The 12,036-nt window shown below is 47.7% G+C and overlaps 2 protein-coding genes across 10 annotated transcripts in view; one reads left to right on the forward strand and one right to left on the reverse strand.

Moving 5' to 3' along the window:
• The window catches only part of LOC122366286 (WD repeat-containing protein 89-like), a 36,342-nt gene extending 33,401 nt beyond the window's left edge, over positions 1-2,941 (forward strand). For 6 of the 7 annotated variants that reach the window (XM_043338357.1, XM_043338358.1, XM_043338360.1 and 3 more), the window contains exons 6-10: positions 80-225; positions 1,052-1,178; positions 1,636-1,727; positions 2,104-2,218; positions 2,746-2,941. In XM_043338357.1, coding sequence (XP_043194292.1) covers positions 80-225; positions 1,052-1,178; positions 1,636-1,727; positions 2,104-2,218; positions 2,746-2,886 — 621 coding nt within the window. In that variant the 3' untranslated portion in view covers positions 2,887-2,941. Of the gene's footprint in view, positions 1-79; positions 226-1,051; positions 1,179-1,635; positions 1,728-2,102; positions 2,219-2,745 lie in introns of all 7 variants that reach the window. The other variant, XM_043338355.1, reaches the window with a different exon arrangement.
• A 367-nt stretch (positions 2,942-3,308) lies between these two features.
• On the reverse strand, positions 3,309-11,812 carry LOC122366289 (solute carrier family 25 member 35-like). 3 transcript variants are annotated; one of them, XM_043338364.1, is made up of 5 exons: positions 11,778-11,807; positions 10,429-10,987; positions 9,889-10,104; positions 4,561-4,675; positions 3,309-4,252 (listed from the first exon to the last, which is right to left on the reverse strand). In XM_043338364.1, the coding sequence occupies exons 2-5, from the start codon at positions 10,798-10,800 to the stop codon at positions 4,032-4,034; spliced, it is 924 nt and encodes a 307-aa protein (XP_043194299.1). In that variant the 5' UTR covers positions 10,801-10,987; positions 11,778-11,807; the 3' UTR covers positions 3,309-4,031. The 3 variants fall into 3 exon arrangements, with proteins under 3 accessions (XP_043194299.1, XP_043194301.1, XP_043194298.1); XM_043338366.1 differs by having other exon boundaries at positions 11,755-11,794; XM_043338363.1 differs by having other exon boundaries at positions 10,429-11,812.
• Between the last annotated feature and the right edge of the window lie 224 nt (positions 11,813-12,036).

Genomic DNA, 12,036 nt, shown 5'->3' on the forward strand with positions numbered 1-12,036 from the left:
CATTACACCCAGCCCGCTTACCGACCCCGCCTCCCAGGCGGCACTGCTCACGCTGTGACACTGCGCCCTCTCCCCCCAGGTACGTTTCCACCCGACCGACAGCGGCGCGCTGGCCACCGGCTCCACGGACGGATACGTGAACGTGTTCGACGTCACTCAGACCTCCGAGGACGACGCGCTCCAGGCGACTCTGAACACCGAGTCCTCCGTCAGCTCAGTCACGTGGTGAGTCACACACTCAGAGGCTGGCGTTTGACGAGGTCACGTGATGGGCAGAGACCGACAGAGGCTGGTGTCAGCGAGAGGTCACGTGATGCAAACGAGCGATGGATGGTGTCGACGTGTTCAAATCACGTGGGCAGTGAGTGCAGCAGTCGTGTGCACTGATGTATCCATATGCAATATCTCGTTCTAGGGTTGTCTATTCAGGGGCACGCTCTGGTATCTGGTTGATGCTTAATCCGCTTATAAATGCCATTACCGTTTCGCCGAGTCAGGCTGTGACGAACTGATGCTATGTTTGTCATGTGCTCACTGTATTTACTATGGATCTTCTGCACTCAATGCTGGCGGAAGTGTATGATTGCGACTGCAGGGGCTTACAACGGCGGCTTAGCTGCCAGTCTCGGCGTACCATTTCAGTATTTGCCACTGGAGCAATGACTCGGTCTCGCTCATTGCCCAGGCTCGAGCAGTGCGGCGGCTGCCTTCTAGCTGTGGTGTTAAAGTCTGGCAGAGTTATACCATGACCCCACTGACCCCATGCCCCCAGGTACGAGCGGGGGCGGCCGCCCCATGTGCCTGTATTACAGTGCATTGTCTGGTTAGGTTGTACGATAAACCCACGGCGTCTCTTCCCTCAGGAACGAGCGGCCCGACGGCCGTCACCTGGCGGTGGTGTAACAGTCTGACAGTGTTATAAGACGAACCTCCCCCCCCCCCCTCAGGTACGAGCGGCCCGACGGTCATCACCTGGCCGTGGTGCTGTGTAGTGTGTAGTGTGTAGTGTGTACTGTCTGTCGTTAGTATCACGGTCCTCGCCCTCTCCCAGGTACGAGCGGTCCGACGGCCGTCACCTGGCGGTGGTGCTTGACACGGAGGAGCTGCAGCTCTGGGACCTGCAGGAGTCGGAGCGGACTGCCCAGTTCGGACGGCAGGAGGTCGCACAGGCCATTCGGGTGAGCACGCGGATGGCCACTGATCGCGGATGGTCGAGCGACAGTGGGCAGCGGTCGGAGGAAGGGGAGTGCTTGTAATCCAGAGCCCAGGAAATCACACCTGCACTGTTTCTACAGCAGCTTTCAGTAATTCTATGAATTTTTACGAATAGTCAGTGGTTGAATATCTGGGATGTCTCGAGGGCTGTTTTTTCTAAAGCTTTCGTGCAATGTCTCGTGATTTGTGAAACATATTGCGACGATCTGTTTTACGAATCAATTCGCCTTCTCCATCCGACGTCTCTTCTTGCACTAATCTGTCATGCGATCCAAACTCCTGTGCGCCTGTCCATGATGATTGATGTTACGTTTCTCTGTGTGCGCGGCCCGTGATGGGGACGCTCCCCGTGACCAACAGCGGACGACTCGGAGCTGTGCTATGTATAATGTATGTGACACTGGCGCCCCTGACCCACAGCGGACCATGTCTGAGGTGTGCTACGTAGAGAGCTGCCACCAGACCGCCGAGGGAGACGTCCTGGCCGTCGCCGGAGCCACCACCAAAGAAGGGTGAGCTGCTGAGCGACAGAGAATGGCAGGGGGCCTGAACTGAGTGCAAAATAACGGAGGTAGTTGATCGTGTAAGCCTTGATATGGAGTACAGTCTGATGTTTTGTTTCTAGATTATACGAGGACGCTTTTGATTACATATACTTTGCTTCGGTGCTATATACATATTTTGTTAGAATGCCTGCGTAGTGTTCGTATCGGAACAGGCAAACGATAGGCACCATGTATGGACGAGCGTCAACGAGCGTCACTTGCACCCTGACTAGCAGCGACATCTCTAATCGCTATGCCTGCAAACTGTGAGCTCGCTCGGATCACCTGTGTGCAGATAATAAACCAGCGATGCGTGATCTCCAACGCCCTTGTCCTTCCGCAGTCACGGCTGTCTGCGCCTGCTGCGGATAGACGGCGACCGTTTGACGCCGCACGCGCTGCTCGAGGACTCCGAGGTCACCCAGCAGCTGGTGCGCGCCAGTGCCTTCAGCCCGGCGGTAAGACGGGGCGGGGTGGGTAGCGGCGGACCGCGTCACGGTGCTGGGGCTGATCGTGCTTATCGTCAGTGATAGGACATAATCGATGGAGAAAAAACAGGATGTGTGTTTGTGTTACCCATCCGTTGGTTGGTATCCTGTAGCTCGATGCCATCAGCCTCTCATGCCTAGTTCGTGTGTGTTTGATGTATTTTCGTCAGCCTCTGGATTGACAGCCATACCATGTAGCTCAGTCGGTTATGGCTACCATCCACCTCGTCGGGAAGCTCAGCGTCGCTTTGCGTGAATAGTTTCAATGTAATCCGTAAATTCATGGTGTCACTGTATTGTTTCCCCTGTCCCAAACGGTAATGTCTACGCCAATGCAGCTTCGGTCTCCCGGTTCCCCCGGTGCCATCCGTATTTCACCCAGATCCCACATTCTACGTCCTCTGTTTGACACTGACACCCTCTGGTCCCTCAGACTGGCGGCGAGGGCGGTATGCTGACACTGACACTGACACCCCCCCCCCCCCCCGGTTCCTCAGACTGGCGAGCTGGTGACTGGCGGCGAGGGCGGCATGCTGACCCTCTGGAGGCCGGGCGCCAGGCCCAGCTCCTCCCAACGCCGAGACGCCAAGGCGCCCACCCACAAACAGCGCGGCAAACACAAACAGAAGCCCTACTGAGTCCGATTGTTACCGCCTCATCACTGTTTGAATACATCGCGTGACCATGTGAAGAGGACCTTTTTGAGACTATGACAGAAAGCGGACAAATCATCCGAGACAGAACAGGGAGTTGATTGGTGACTGTTGACCGTAAGTTGGAAGCAGGGTATTTTGACAAACTGACAAACCAGCCGTGTACAACTGCAGGCGCAGTTAGCAGGGAGAGCGAACCTCGTGTCGTTTCACGTGTGAAGGGCACTGTTGAAAGGCAATGACGAACAGCAAAGTACGCTTTCACAAAATGTATTGCGACGATTTCCGTTATGGATACAAGGTGCAATTGATGCATTGCTGCCAACAGCAACAATGGTCCCAATGGACAATGGACCAATGGACGCTGACGTATCAATGAATCAAAACATCATACGATTCACAGTGTACGCGCATTATCTATTGTTTATTTATTACATGCGATAAAATGACAGCCATACATATTGCACAAATAAGTAAATAAGGGTGACTAACACATGTAACATAATGCAGCATGGAGACTGACTGAAGAGCTGCCACTATATTTAACATACACTAATATGTCGTTATGTTATGCATCGTTAAAACATATGAGAAAGTAGGAACGTTGGTAACACCAAATTAACCGTGAAATGCACCATCGGGACACAACCCAGGAGGCAACCATGATTACGAAACAAGATTATCGTTTCTGAAACAAGTTTTTTTTCGGCGGGGCGACTCCGAAGTTGTGCGGTGATTGTACGAACACAACCTTAATCCACAAAAGCCCTGCTAAACTGCATCACTATAAACACTACTGGGCACTTACTGACCTGGAAGACATTCCGTTGCCACTAAGCAACGTATGATCGGTGGAAAAGGCGTTTTCCGCACTGGCCGAGCGCTGAGTTCAGAGGCGACTAACACCTGATCGCCGCGTCTGCCGCAGGTGTAGCCCAATTCTACCGGCACTTCGTCACCTCATCTGGCGAGCTGTACCGTTCTGCGACAGAGAATCTCCATAAAATTCATACTAAACCTCCGACTGAATCTCTCGCCGACGACCTGGAGGGCGCTGAAGGCACTTATGACGGCCGCCACCCCCTCGTCCTCGCCAATAGTCTGTTGCTGCCGACCGCTCGTCCCCGACGTTAGTCTGCCGCGACCGACCCCTCATCCCCGGCACGAGCCTCTCCCAGGACGGCCCTCAGGTACGACCAGAAGCTCATGTTGAGCACCGAGTGCGGTCCGACGCGCAGCCAGTTGGCCGTCACGCCCTTGTAGAAGCCGCGCGGTCCCTCCGAGCGCAGGATCTTGAGCACGCAGTCCACGTATCCGCGGTACTGCAGGCCGCGGCCGCTGCTGTCCACGCCTGCGCGCGAGGTGGAGAAGTGGTGTTAGATCTGGTCACCCAGTCCATTATCAGTTATCACACAATTTATCGAAAATGTAAACTTTTAGCTGTGACAGAGCGGAGGAAACGTCAAGCTGCGCAACACACCAAACCTTTAGAGACCAGAGAACGCAAGCTGCATGACATTAGATAGAGAAGGTGAATGACCCATTAAGTCACTTCACTGCTATATAGTCTGATATCGCGTACACAACATGAAAGTTCATCGTGCAATGCATTCAAGCCTCTGTTATAACTCAATACAAATAGCTGCCGAGCCTGCTCACCTTGGTTGTAGAGCCGCGTGGCGATGACGTCGAAGGGCGTCATCATGACGACGACGGCGGCGCCGCAGAGCATGCTGGCCGCCAGCGTGGAGAGGAAGCTCCCCGGCGGCAGCACCTGGTCACACGGGGAGCGACAGGTTCAGACGAACGAGCCTCAATCAGCTGGCAAAGGGCAGCAGCCAGATACAAACAAAACGGCAACAGTGTGACAATGCGACAACAAAAATAATTGACAGCCAGTTATCATAAAGCATACAAGATGTTCTTGGAGAAATTATTACCAGAAATTGGTGTAAGAATAGCATACCCTAAACAGACCGGCTTCCCGGGCAAATGGACTGATCAGTGACCATCAGAATGCCGACTACGTCTCTTCCAGTCGGGGCATTCCACGTCAAATCGAACAAAAATCGGCTGTTTTGCACCTTACCATCAGCGATTTCATTATAAATTTGTGAGCGAGTTCCTGTGTGGCCCCGGACATTACATTGATGTTTTTTGCACATTCTGACCACAGGTCTTCTAAATATAGGGCATCAAATTTTTACAAAATGTTGCATCTTTATATTTTTGAATGACCATAACTTTGGTTGTACTTGTTTGATTTGAATGAAATAAACCAGGGGCGTCGCCACGGATTTTTGAGTGGGGGGGTCGGGTCTTCACCCGATGGGTAGGGGTGTTTTTTTGCCACACTTCCCAGTTTTGTGCGTGCGTATGTGTGTGTGTGCGTGTGTAACAAATCGGCGCGCAGCGCCGCCAAATTTGGTATAACCTATTAGGTAGGTATACCTACCTACATCACTTGCGTAAAAATTATCACTGGTCACTTAACCCTCGCACGACCAGGCCATCTCTCATAACACGAACGACCAGGGGGGGGGGTTGTTACGACCCCCCCTGGCGTTTCGAAACAGAAGGTCGTAGAGCTTAGCGGAAAAAACCAACGGATTGCTCTCAACGAGATCTCGCGATTGGTGGTATATTTTTTGGTCCTAGGTCAACATTTGACCTACTTATGACCGGTCAAAGGTCAAATTTTCCGAAAAAAATCAAACTTTTTCAACTTTCCGCGGCGATTGCGGCAAAACGGTGGGAGATATCGACTTGAAACCTTCACTATCGTGTTCCTTGATCAATTCTCTATCGTTTGGTATGTATTTCGTTTCCCTAGCTCTAAAAATGGCGCGTTGGGAGCGCCGGAAGTCGGCAAGGTCACAGTCGGCGTCAGAAATTCGAAAAATCAAAATTTAAATTTTTGAAATCTGATTGTATTTTTGGATTTGGGAGGTCCATTTGCTCCCTATAGAAGCTAATATTGCTGCATAGTGCATATTCCCATTGAGGTGACAAGAATTAGCAAAATAGTGGTTCGGGCGCTTTTCAAAAATAGTACCGGACGCTGTTCCTCTTGTGACGTCATAGCTCCGTGACCTGACCTGACCCGGTCAATTTTCTTGCACCACACGATAGCCAATGCTTGCCCCAACATGCATGGGAAGTTTCATCATGATCCATCAAACGATGTGGGTATCACCGGCAGAAAACCTAGGGATTCGGCGCACACGTTTGGTAACTGTCGGCCGGAGGCTGTACCTCTTATGACGTCATAACTCCGTGACCTGACATGACCCGATCAATTTTTTTTCGGCAAAAGATGCGCAAAGGTTGCCCCAGAGGGTATTGAAAATTTCAGCCCGCTACGACAAGCCGTTTAGCGTGCACTTCGAAAAACCTCAGGGGGGGGGGGTTGATACAACCCCCCCCCCCCTAGGCGTTCTAGGGTTAAGGTCAGGTCGCCATGTCAAGTTCAGTTACACGGTATGCCTCTATAAAACTTTCCCCTCTCGCCATTCTTGTAGCTTTTCTCCCATAACTTCGAAATTTGGTACACTGTATAGGTACCTAATGTATGGGGTTATACGTGTCAGCAATTCATGATTCTAACTGAGGATTTACATCTATGATCTGAAGGCAGGTCAAATACGTGACCTCATCATTAGAAAATAATGAGAAATTAGAAAAGCACGAATGCCTCCTGCTTTGAAAAGGTTCGTCAAAAACGCAAAATATCTTTGGAGCCATGACAAATCAGCTCATCATTGCCAGGGACAGGGTGCAACTTATGGCGAGTGATGACTCGAAAGGTCATTAGTGGAAATGTCCATCGATGGCCACCAGCATTTTTTTCTACAACTTTTGACGAAGACGCGGTAGAGCGATGACAGCACCTGGAAGGTGTTCACTGTTCAGCTCAACAACACGGATCCATTCATATGCAGCAGGAGGTCCTTTTTCGATCAGGACATAACGTTGACCTGAGGTCGTTTTAACGTTAATTCTGAATGGTCAAATTTTAACTCATGTGACGCGTCTCAAAGAGATCAAGACGGTGGTGACAAGACAACATATGTACATACCATACAAATTCACGGAATCGAAAGTTATTGCAAAGCAGATGTTTCGGCAGAATCTGTCCAGTTAGCTGTTTGCCTTCTTATGGGCCAAACATAGACCTGAGATGAAATCTAACGCGAAGCTAGCGAAAGAGCGTTAAAAGAGCTATCGAATAGTTTTCTGCTTCACTGTAGCCCTTCTATTGGTGGTTTCCCAGTCGCTAACGTATAACGTATACTAAACTAACGCTGAGGCATGCTTTCGACCCCTGATCGATCTAGAGGTTTGCGGAAAAAAGAGCATGCTGCCCGTGACGAGAGAAAGCCGATGATACCCATTTACAAGTTTTCGGGTCATCTCAGGACTCAGGTCATCGCCAATAAGTAGAGAAACTCGGGACCTGCTAGAACTTAACGAATGTAAGTTGTGATGGTTTTTCGAGGTTCTGATTACGAATGTTATCTTAGTTTTGAACGAAGATGATGACTCCATGCATTTGGGTAGATCAGGTCAGGTCAGATCGACCAGTACCTAATAGTGGATGACCACCACCGATTGCTTCCTAGCATGTTATATGAATAAGCAACACAACTACTTCTTAAATGTTCAGATGGGCGCTAAATTCAAAATCAGCTCCAAAAACTACCCTATCAATTAAAAGCACGTTATGAAAAAGTGAACTAAGGTCATCTTTAATTGAATCAGGGATATCGATTTATTTTAAGTAGGTGATTAACTCGAGCGCACCGGAAGTTTTGTTGCAATCGGCTCCTTTTTGCGCGACTTCTTTGCGAAAGCCCGAGACTGTTCCATCTGACTCCCTTTCCCCTACATGTGCACTGTGCAGCTAGTTGTGACGGTAGCCATGGGGCTGAGGCTAGTTTGTAGTTTTGTAGTTAGGTACTGATCCGACGAATCGACTGCGACCATTTTTTTTAAACGATCAGACGAACGCTCGGGGCAGTTTTGGCGCGTCCAATCCTTTGAGGGATAAAAAGGTATACTAGGATGGGGGCTACTTAAAAACATTGTTGTGCTGGTGTTCCCCGCCCACAGCTAATTGACCTTTAGGTAATTGGCTAATTGGCTTTAGGGAGCTCTTGAAACGATTTTGAATCTGATGTATTTGTTGGTGTTGCTGACGCCTGCTTCACTGACATAAAAGCTAAAAAAGCATACTCAGCATCGCAAAAAGTGGGGGGGTCGACACCCCCAGTTTTCAAGAGTGGGGGGGTCACGACCCCCCCGACCCCCCCGTCGGCGACGCCCCTGAAATAAACCTTACTGTTTAGGTAATTTCTTAAGCATTTGTTAAGAGTTGCACCTACTTAAATATATGACCTTGAAATTTGCTTAACTCTGTACTTAAGCACAAATATTGAAATAGCAAAAAACACGTCACCTTCGATTTGGCTCATTTTCATATATTTTATTGCCTACCATATTCTTAACAACCTGTGAAAAAATTAGAGTGGGCCATTCATAAGTTTTGAAGAAAATTGCACATATGCAAACGTATGTTAGCACGCGCAGTGGAGGGGGAAGAGCGAATTTCGCCCACCCCTCCTGTTTTTCGCCAATATCTCATAAGATTAATGCGAAATTAATTATGGCTACCTGTCAAGAATTGAATTGGACATCTCATCGTGCAAGCAATAAGAAAATCGGTTCACAACTGTTCTAGTAATAGCGGTGTAAAGTGAACATCCTGTCGCCGCAGCGACGCGGCGACTCGGCAGCCGGCGCCGACCGCTACGCGCCGCCTGAATTGTAGACTGTGCCGGGACGGAACGGAACGGTTCCGTCTTTACATCGCGCTCCCTACCGCTGATTACGTTCGATTCGCGTCAAATTTTGTGAGAAGACTAAGAAATGTACAGGCAATCTTATGGTGAAAGAATTTTGAAAATCGGTTGGTAAACAATTGAAATATGAGCGTGTAAACACAAAATTGTGATTGCTGCGTTTCCCGCATCGGCCGAGCCCGCCTCAGCCGGCGACATGTTACTCTTAGCAGGCCTCTAACTGCCATATTTATTATTGGATTAACTAGAAATTTCCCATACATACTAAAAAATGTATGTTCTTTCGTATAGTGAAGATCAAATGACGTGAAGATATCGTTGCGTGATAATGTTTTCGTTGAATTTACTTCATGATGCATTTCCACACGGCTCAAAATTCACCGCAAAATACCGTTTGCCTGAGACACTTTTACTATGGAACGTGAATGCTTGACTACGATGACTATGCATTTCCATTCTCGCAGAGTTTGGGATATCATTTATCAGCAATCATTCATTTCAGAAAGTGTACACATGCAAGCATGTCTTGACTCTGTCTTTCAAGGTCACGCGCGGTTGCGTGATGTTGATGCATGAAAACGGCGTTTGCCGCGAAAGTTATGAATGGCCCACTCCAATTTTTTCACAGATGGTTAGGAACATTGTGACGGACATAATATGTAAAAATTACCCAAATCGAAGGTGACGTGTTTTTTGCTATTTAAATTTTTCTGTTTTAATTCAAGGTCAAATGCATTTCAAGGTCACTTCAATTTAATTTTATAATTAAAAATCAAAGCCTTATTAATTGCCTATACGACCCTGTTAATATCATTTTGATACCAGAAAAGGAACCAGAGTTATAGCCATTTAAAAAATTGATGTGTGGCATTTTTCGCTATATTCGATGACCTATATCTCAGCGATAAGTTATCAAATTTCGAAAATATTATACGTAACTCAGTTTTGAACCATGCCCAGTCTGCCTACAAATTTTCAGAAAAATCGAAGGGGATGACGGATTTCGGTGTTTGATTTGACGTGGAATGCCTCAGTCGTTACTCTTCTCTCACCTCATCCCTCAATCCCTGGGTGCGTAAGATAGTGTCTGGCGGTTCGTCTCTCTATGCTCCCCGTCCCGGTGTACCTTTGCTCGCTCGATGGCCTCGCGGGAGGCGGAGAAGGTGGTGAGCTGGGTGGCCGAGCCGACCATGACGCGCGGCAGGCCCGACACGCTGCCGCGCCACAGGCCGCGCGCGCCGTGTCGGCCGTAGATGGCGCGCAGCGCTGCCGCCAGGCCGCCGTGGCGGTGCTGGTGGCCCACCCCGATAGTGGCGCTCTGGGTCTGCAGGTGCGTCTTCACCTGCAGATGGAGACAGGATAGTGGCGTGAGCAGAGACTAGGGGGCACTGTGGGCCACAGTCAGATACAAACAGCTCTATATGCTAAATACAATTTAAACTATTTGCCACAATTTAAACTGTACAATGTAAGTCACACAATACAACCCAATCAGAACTGAATATTATCAATAGGCTTGTTTCGTCTACATTTTGCCCTTATATTCTTCAAGACTTATGAATAATTAGAGTGAATGGAGATATAACAAGAGATTTAACCAAAACACATGTTGCAAGTCCCAAAGAGGAGAAAGAAAAACATTAAAAAACGGAAATATTGCACTTACTAGATAGAATGGGCTGCCAAAGTAACTGCCGAGCGCACCAGCAAAGGCACCTCCACACACATATTTCCATGGGCTCACTGCATCATTGGTTCTCATTATTCCTGAGTCCTCCAGGATGTGGAAAGTGCCAAGTCTGACACCATTCATCATCATTTGATAGCAAAGGGCAGGTGAAAGCCCCTTCTGGAGAGCCAAGATGCCATCTGCACGTGCAATGGCATAGGCAGCATGGAACACATTCCTGTAATGCACTACATATCTGCCTGCTTGTTTCAGCTCCCCTTGCAGTTGCATCCTAGTTTTGATCACATCAAGTGGGTTGGTGATAACACCAGCACAACATCCTGCAAGTCCACCAATGACAAATTCCATGTTTTTTCTTCACTTGCCACTCAAAGAACACACTTTTCTTGTTTGCTGGTTACAAACAAACATCAACCAACTCCTTGAAACATTGAAGAAATATTGCTTTAGAACTATTGTTCCAAACAAGCTTCAATGCTTCTTTAGCCAAGGTGTCTTTTCATAAAATTGATTCACCTTGACCTACACTACAGCCCTGTGAAACAAACTGATATCATGAATGTGAATGAAGATAAAAGAAGATGAATCTGATCTACAACCTGTATCTTAAGCCTAATGGACAGAGGCAGTGGAGCACATCTACATTATACATAACACAGTACCCCAGAACTTCATATCCTACAGTATATCAATATAAATCTGAGCCTAAGGCACATGCACACTGCTTGATGTGGGCTGTAGCCCAAAATGCAGTAGAGATGCACCAACCACCTGCACAAAGTGACATGATTGAACCCACCCGCTTGAATATCCATTACTACAACAAAGGAATAATAGGAATTGGAATAATGGTTAATTATGCATCCATTTATGACCATCCTTCATTTTCTGGTGCCTATGACGTAGTGTTCAAGTGTTTAACTGGCAACTGATAAAAGGCTCAGCATTGCATCCACTGGATGTCACGGAACTGACTGAACACGAAGAAAGGAGTGCACATGTCCAACTTGGCACAAAAACTTCACTCCCATGGCCTGCACCAATCCATAAGAATCCACAGCCAAAGGAAGCTGACACATAACATACAAACTTTTTGATTTATGAAAGAGCAATATATAAATTATATTAAGTCTCCCTCTGACTCAAATCCAAATCACGATTAGCAAATGACAACGAACGATGAATCATGTCAATGTAATGCTTTTAAGCAAATATGAAGATGCATGTTAACAGTAACATTCACATAAAGTCATATATTAACGCGCTATAATCTATTCAATGTTAATTTTTTAGGCATTCTACGTGTGTGTGTTGTAGGTTAATACTCCAACGCAGGCCACAGGCAATGCCACCACAGGCCATCAAACTGAACAACTTGCTCGCCGTAAAGTTGTTTGTCACTTGTGCGCTGCAGATGAAAGCAAAATAAAGAGACCAACGGCTGATATTTAGAGCTAAAGAGTCCCTAAGAAAAAGGAGTTCGCCAAAGCGTAATAACTGACACATTTGTTGGAAGACATTTTCAAGCTAACAGGAAAGATTTTCATTTTATTATTTTTACTGTGTATAACTAAGTAGATTTTA

This window comes from Amphibalanus amphitrite, unplaced genomic scaffold (assembly GCF_019059575.1).
Source record: "Amphibalanus amphitrite isolate SeventyFive unplaced genomic scaffold, NRLGWU_Aamphi_draft 000794F_arrow, whole genome shotgun sequence".
Taxonomy (NCBI): domain Eukaryota; kingdom Metazoa; phylum Arthropoda; class Thecostraca; order Balanomorpha; family Balanidae; genus Amphibalanus; species Amphibalanus amphitrite.

Coding starts and splice junctions, on each gene's coding strand:
- LOC122366289 (XM_043338363.1), bottom strand. CDS start 10,800: ATGGAATTTGTCATTGGTGGACTTGCAGGATGTTGTGCTGGTGTTATC. Junction 4,676..9,888: donor AGGCCATCGAGCGAGCAAAG/GTACACCGGGAC, acceptor CCGTGTGACCAG/GTGCTGCCGCCGGGGAGCTT. Junction 4,253..4,560: donor CACGCGGCTCTACAACCAAG/GTGAGCAGGCTC, acceptor CCTCGCGCGCAG/GCGTGGACAGCAGCGGCCGC.